The sequence below is a fragment of the Octopus sinensis genome, linkage group LG5 (assembly GCF_006345805.1).
Source record: "Octopus sinensis linkage group LG5, ASM634580v1, whole genome shotgun sequence".
NCBI classification, from domain to species: domain Eukaryota; kingdom Metazoa; phylum Mollusca; class Cephalopoda; order Octopoda; family Octopodidae; genus Octopus; species Octopus sinensis.
In genome coordinates, this window is record NC_043001.1 from 123,041,972 (window position 1) to 123,049,885 (window position 7,914).

General features: G+C 41.4%; 1 protein-coding gene across 1 annotated transcript in view; it reads left to right on the forward strand.

Annotated features, from left to right (window-relative positions):
- The window catches only part of LOC115212260 (ATP-dependent RNA helicase SUPV3L1, mitochondrial), a 32,207-nt gene that overhangs the window by 22,873 nt on the left and 1,420 nt on the right, over nucleotides 1-7,914 (forward strand). The window contains exons 11-14 of the mRNA XM_036503148.1: nucleotides 1,687-1,906; nucleotides 5,086-5,166; nucleotides 6,702-6,885; nucleotides 7,645-7,727. Of these exons, the coding sequence (XP_036359041.1) occupies nucleotides 1,687-1,906; nucleotides 5,086-5,166; nucleotides 6,702-6,885; nucleotides 7,645-7,727 (568 nt within the window). The remainder of the gene's footprint in view (nucleotides 1-1,686; nucleotides 1,907-5,085; nucleotides 5,167-6,701; nucleotides 6,886-7,644; nucleotides 7,728-7,914) is intronic.

Consider the following 7,914-nt stretch of genomic DNA (forward strand, 5'->3'; position numbering starts at 1 on the left):
CAGAACCACATAAGTGCAAAGTGAGTTTCTTACCCACATAGCCATGTCTGTGAATTTGTTTCAGATCCATGTGTATGTGTGTAGTAATTATGTTTACTCTCCTGTGCTAACAACCATCTCACTGAAAAATACTCTAAACTAGTGGTTCTCAACCGAGGTCCATATAGCACCTGAGGGTCCATACGGCACCTGAGGGTCCATATAGTGCCTGAGGGTCGATATGGCATCTGAGGGTCCATACGGCGCCTGAGGGTCGATATGGCGCCTGAGGGTCCATATAGTGCCTGATGGGCCATATAGCGCCTGAGGGTCTATATAAAGTTTTGCAGGGTCCACGCAACAAAATTGTAAAGTGAGGATCCACAATAATATTCTAAGGGCCCCTGAAAAAATGTTGCATTAGATGTATTTATTGGTATGTATTACAAGAAACAGATTTCTTTCTCTGTCATTTTACATAGTTCAATCTCACGAGTTAATGTGTGAAAAACAAGACAGGAATTTTGGAAGAAGTTTTCAATAAACTATATTTTAAACATTGAAAGGCTATGGGAGCCCACCAGAATGAAATAGTAATCAAAAGGGTCCATAGATAAAAAGTAGTTGGGAACCCATGCTCTAAACAATAGTCCTATTTACAGTTACACAAATATGATACACCTGTGTATATGCTACATATGCACAAGTGAGTGAAACATAATCTATACCTTTAAATATTCATTCCTGTGTTGAACTTGATCTACCTGGATAAATTTCTATATATATTCAGAGATGAATCAAATTGGGTTTTACCTGCACATATTTCATATATTCATTGGTAAATAGAAGCATAAACCTTAAACCATCAGCTGGTGCAGGTGTGATTGTGTGATAAGAAGCTTGCTTCCCAACCACATGGTTCTGGGTTCAGTCCCACTGCATGGCACCTTGGGCAAGAGTCTTCTACTATAGGAGGAGTGGCTGTGTGGTAAGTAGCTTGCTTACCAACCACATGGTTTCGGGTTCAGTCCCACTGCATGGCACCTTGGGCAAGTGTCTTCTACTATAGCCTCAGGTCGACCAAAGCCTTGTGAGTGGATTTGGTAGACGGAAACTGAAAGAAGCCTGTCGTATATGTATATAAGTATGTGTTTGTGTGTCTGTGTTTGTCTCCCCAACATCGCTTGACAACCAATGCTGTTGACAACATTAGCGGTTCAGCAATAGGGACCGATAGAATAAGTACTAGGCTTACAAAGAATAAATCCTGGGGTCGATTTGCTCGACTAAAGGCGGTGCTCCAGCATGGCCACAGTCAAATGATTGAAACAAGTAAAAAGAGAGTACAGCATTGGGCGGACTAAAGCCTTGTGAGTGTATTTGGGAAACGGAAACTAAAAGAAGCCCAATGTGTATATGTATGTTTGTGTGTATTTGTAAATATGTGTTTCCCCATCACCATTGCTTGACTACCAGTGTTGGTTTGTTTATGTCCCCATAACGTAGCAATTTGGCAAAAAAGACTGATAGAATAAGTACCAAGCTAAAACAACAAAAAAAACAAACTAATTGGGTCAATTTGTTTGACTAAATCCTTCTAAATAGTGCTCCAGCATGGCTACAATCTAATAACTAAAACAAACAAAAAAAAAAGAATTCACTATTAATCAAACTTGTTCCATTAGTGTCTGTTTCATATATTCACAGGTCAATCAAAAGAATGATTTTCTATTCTATCATGAAGCCAAAACTGAATGAAAAAGGCGAGAAAGAGATGGATATTCTATCCCCATCGCAAGCTCTACAGATTGCTGGCCGAGCTGGACGTTACAATACAGAGTATGAAGATGGTGAAGTGACTACTTTCAAGCAGGAAGATCTATCTATTCTAAAAGACATAACTAGTAGAATAATTGAACCAATTGAGGTAAATATATATATACATGGTGATTCAAAATTTCCATACATCATCATCATCTTTTAACGTCTGTTTTCTGTGCTAGCACGGGTTGCACGGTTCAACCGGGGTCTGGGAAGCCAGGAAGCTGCACCAGGCTCCGGTCTGATCTGGCAGTGTTTCTACTGCAGGATGCCCTTCCTAATGCCAACCACTCCGTAAGTGTAGTGAGTGCTTTTTACGTGCCAGAGGAGGCTGGTACGGCCACGATCAGTTGGTGGTTTTTATGTGCCACCGACATGGAAGCCAGTCAAGGCGGCGCTGGCATCGGCCACGTTCGGATGGTGCTTTTTACATGCCACCAGCACAGGTATTACAACTACTATTTCCATTTGATATTTATTTTGATGTTGATGTACTTGACTCAATAGGTCTCCTCAAGCACAGCAGGTCATGTGCCACCGGCACAGAAGCCAGTCAAGGCAGCGATAAGAAAAAATTTATATTTTTATAAGAGACAGTTTCGAAGATCCCCTGATCTGACCCCTCTTGATTTCTGTCTTTGGGGGCATTTGAAAGGCATGGTGTATCGCGGAAAGATAAAGACATAAATCATTTGAAGGAATGCATCACCAACTCATTTGCACACGTATCACCAGATGTGTTATTACGAGTTCACAATGAGTTGGGTAAACGTATTGCAATGTGTATTCAATACAATGGTAACCATATAGAGCCTGTTAGATAACAAAAACTGTTCTTATAAACTGTTTTGTATAAAAACATAAATTGTTCTTATGTATGGCAACTTTTGAATCACCCTGTGTGTATACATATATATATATATATATATATATATATATATATATACACACACACACGTGTGTGTGGGTGTTTATTTATTTATGAGCGAGGTCTTTGCCAGTGCCACTGGACTGGCTCCCGTGCACATAAAAAGCACCATTTAAGCGTGGCTGTTGCCAGTACCGCCTGACTGGCCCTTGTGCTGGTGGCACGTAAAAGCACCCACTACACTCTCCGAGTGGTTGGCGTTAGGAAGGGCATCCAGCTGTAGAAACTCTGCCAGATCAGATTGGAGCCTGGTGCAGCCATCTGGTTCTCCAGTCCTCAGTCAAATCGTCCAACCCATGCTAGCATGGAAGGTGAACGTTAAACGATGATGATGATATGTGTAAAGGTGTGTGGCCTAGTGGTTAGGGTTGTTACACTCACGATCGCTAGATTGTAGGTTTGAGTCCCTGACTAGGTGGTGCATTGTGATCTTGAGCAAAACGCTTCATTTTATGTTGCTCCAGTCACCTTTTGATCAGTGGGGAGTTTTGGCTTGCTCGTCTAGCCAGCAGGGTGGTGTCATTTGAGGGCTAAAACAAGTGATGTGTAACAGAATCTGATAGTTTGGTTGGTCGCCTTATCACACGATATATAATGGGTTCAATTCCTGGCACGGGAACACATACTTTCTTAGGTGCAAATGTGGCTGTGTAGTAAGAAGCTTGCTTCCCAACCACATGGTTCTGGGCTCAGTCCCACTGTGTGGCACCTTGGACAAGTGTCTTCTACTGTAGCCTTGGGCCGACCAAAGCCTTGTGAGTGGATTTGGTAGACGGAAACTGAAAGAAACCCATTGTATATACATATATGTGTGTGTCTGTGTTTGTCCTCCCCCACCATCGCTTGACAACCAATGTTGGTGTGTTTACATCCCCGTAACTTAGTGGTTCAGCGAAAGCGACTGATAGAATAATGATAGAATAAGTACCAGACTTACAAAGAGTAAGTCCTGCAGTTGATTTGATCAACTAAAGGCATTGCTCCATCATGGCCACAGTTAAATGACTAAAAGAAGTAAAAGAATAAAAGAATATATATATATATATATATATATATATAGAGAGAGAGAGAAGTAATGTTTATTGTCACCCAAATGTGGGTGTTCTATAAGAACAGACAATGCTGCTATTTTAACCCCAGGAGGATGATACCTCCTCCTGCTGGTTATTCAGTGCACTTAGTCTAGCAGACAAGTATCCATCACTGAGGATGATCAAAGAAGATAGAAATCACATGATACAATGGTCTCTGAGCTAGAATAGATGGGAGTTCTCTCCCCACTTACAGTATGTATATTAATTGCAAAGCACACTGAATAACCAGATGGATGTGGTGTCCTCCCGGAGTTAAAATAGCAGTATTGTTTGTTCTTATAGAACACCTAAGTTCAGGTGACGATAAACATTACTTCTCAGTATAAATACCTCTTTACAGTTCTGTATTTAAGAGATGAGGAATTATATACATTATTTACATTTGACGGATATTTGTCCACATCTTTGTTGTTAACACAACATTTCCAGCCTTCATCAAGTGTCTTGGGGAAATTTTGAACCTGGGTTCTCGTTCCTAAGGTATTTTTCGATGATGAAGGTTGGAGGGTATATCAGCCGAAATGTTGTGTTAACAAACAAGATGAGGACAAGTATCCGTCAAATGTAAATAATGTATAGGCGTAGGAGTGGCTGTGTGGTAAGTAGCTTGTTTATGAACCACATGGTTCCAGGTTCAGTCCCACTGCGTGGTATCTTAGACAAGTGTCTTCTACTATAGCCTTGGGCCGACCAAAGCCTTGTGAGTGGATATTGTAGACGGAAACTGAAAGAAGCCCGTTGTATATGTGTATATATATATGTATGTGTTTGTGTGTCTGTGTTTATCCCGCCAACATCACTTGACAACCGATGCTGGTGTGTTTATGTCCCTGTAACTTAGCGGTTTGGCAGAAGATGCCCTTCCTAACGCCAGCCACTGCTGCATAAAAAGCAGTCATGCTGGTGCCATGTTGAAAGTGCTGATACCACACCACATAGAAAGCACCCAGTACACTGTTTGAACTGGTTGGTGTTAGGAAGGGCATCCAGCCATGGCAACCATGCCAGAATAGAAAATGGAGCCTGGTGCAGGCTCTGGCCTGACCAGTTCCTGTCAAACTATCCAACTCATGCCAGCATGGAAAATGGGTGCTAAATGATGATGATGATAGTGGTGGTGATGATGATGATGTTAATGATGATGATAGTGGTGATGATGAGGAGAAGGATGCTGATGATGATGAGGAGGATGGCAAGCGGTGGTGGTGGTGGTGGTGGTGGTAGTTATGATGGTTTATTATTTTTTTTTTGTTTCTATTACAGCAAGCTGGTCTACATCCTACAGCGGATCAAATAGAGCTCTTTGCTTACCATTTGCCTAATGCTACTCTCTCAAATTTGATGGTAAGTTTCATTTGAAATGTATACTCTTTTATTTTTTTTGAAACTCTTTTTTATTTGTTTCAGTCACTTATTTGACTGCAGCCATGCTGGAGTGTTGCCTTAAAGGATACTAGTTGAAGAAATCAACCCTCCGGGACTTATTTGCTGTAGTAAGCCTAGTACTTATTCTATCGGTCTCTTTTGCTGAACCACTAGTTTATGGGGACAGAAGCACACCAGCAACGGTTGTCAAGTAAATGTTGGGGGCAGGGCACACCAACACACACACAAACATACATATGTACATGCATACATACATACATACATACATACATACATACAGCCATCAACCCATCCATCCATCATTAAGTATGTATGAGTTAGGAGTTAGACAACCATCTAAGGGATAATAAATATCCAATATACTACTGGAGGGTTACTTATTTATATTCAAATGCTTACTGTTGCAAGGCAATAGTGCAATTGAGTAATAGGTACAAACAAAAGTTTATCCAGAATTTATAAAAGGCAAAAAGAAAATGGGGAAGAGATTTAATTGACAAACATCAATAAGATTTATTTATTATAATCATAGGAATAAATAGATAAATACAACCCCACTCTTAATGGTATCCTTACCGTTATGGACTTCCTGACTCTCTGATGAAGCTTTGGGGTTCAGTTTTTGTATATGTCAACTTCAGCATACTGGACCCCCAAAGTAGAAGCAGCTGTAAGAGTGGAGTTGTATTTATTTATTTACCTCTTTTACTTGTTTCAGTCATTTGACTGGGGCCATGCTGGAGCACTGCCTTTAGTTGAGCAAATCGACCCCGAGACTTATTCTTTGTAAGCCTTGTACTTATTCTATCAGTCTCTTTTGCTGAACCGCTAAGATATACGAGGACGTAAACACACCAGCATTGGTTGTCAAGTGATGCTGGGGGGATAGACACAGACACACAAGCTTACACACACACACACACACATATACATATATACGACGGGCTTCTTTCAGTTTCCGTCTACCAAATCCACTCATAAGGCTTTGGTCGGCCTGAGGCTATAGTAGAAGGCACTTCCCCAAGGTGTCACGCAATGGGACTGAACCTATAATAATCATAGTCGTGGCAGATACTGGCATCATGCAACTGGCACCCGTGCCAGTGACATGTAAAAGCAACTATTACACTCTCAGAGTGGTTGGCATTAGGAAGGGTATCCAGCTGTAGAAACACTGCCAAATCAGACTGGAGTCTGGAGCAGCCACTCTGCTTACCAGCCTTGGTCAAACCGTCCAACCCATGCCACCATGGACAACAGATGATGATGACAACGACAACGACGACGAATTGAATTATTATGTACTTTACTGTGTTTTTATGCATGCGATCTCCTGGTCTGGAAAAATTGTCTTGTATGGAACCAGTCTATGCATGAAATGTCAGTAAGCATTTTGCTTACCATTCTGCTTGTTGGCCACCTTGCTCTACATAAATATTAACAAACTGTTGTTGAGTAACTTAATTTTTTATGATTTCTTTTTCTATTTGCAGGACATCTTTGTGACTCTGTCACAACTGGACAGCAACCTATACTTCATGTGTAACATTGACGACTTTAAATTTCTGGCCGACATGATAGAACATGTTCCTTTGTCGCTGAGGGTCCGCTATGTCTTTTGCTGTTCACCAATTCCCAAAAAGCAACCGTTTGTCTGCACTGGTTTTCTCAAGGTTAGTCAACCCATATGCTAATTCAAAGAATTGAAAAAAATAAAAGAAATGAAATTAGAAACAATAACTGAACCGTCTCTTTATGTAGTTACCAGTCCGTCAGTTCCGATGACAAGGGTTCCAAGCTGATCCAATCGATGGGACAGCCTGCTCGTGAAATTAACATGCAAGTGGCTGAGTATTCCACAGACATGTATCCTTATCATTGTTCTCATAGAAATTCAGCATGACACAGAATGTGATAAGAATGGCTCATTGAATTACTGGTACATCTCGTTATTGTTTGTTTGTTCCTTCTCGAGCCATGCCTGTCTCATAAGGGCCGGTTTCCTTGGCGTATAGGTTCCCCACCTGGACGGGACACCGGTCCGTCGCAGGTGAGCTGCAAGATGAAGAAGGAAAGAGTGAGAGAAAGTTGTGGCGAAAGAGTCAGCAGAAGTTTGCCATTACCTTCTGTCGGAGCCACGTGAAGCTTAGGTGTTTCACTCAAATACACACACATTGCCCGGTCTCAGATTCGAACCCGCGATCCTTCGGCTGCGAATCCGCTGCTCTAACCACTAGGCCATGTGCCTCCGCCATCTCTTTTTTACCAGTTCAGTGAACTAAAGCAATGTGAAATAAAGTGTCTTGCTCAAGGATGCAATGTACCATCAGTTTCCAGACTCCTGACCATCTGATCTTGGAACTAAACACCCTAACCACTAAGCCATGTGCTTTCACTCTCTTTATGTATGTGACTTCTGTTTTTTGCTTGTTTCAGTCACTGGGCTGTGGCCACACTGGAGTACAGCCTCAAAAGGTTTTGAGTCAAAGAAACTGCATTTATTTTGCTTTTTAAGTTTGGTAATTGTTTTGGCTGTATCTTTTGTCACACTACTACGTTTCAGGGTTGTAAACAAACCAGCACAGGTTGTCAAGCTGTGTGTGGGGGATCAAATGCACACACACACACACACACACACACATGTGATGATAATAACATGATGGGCTTCTTCAAGGCTACAGTAGAAGACACTTTCCCACAGTGTTA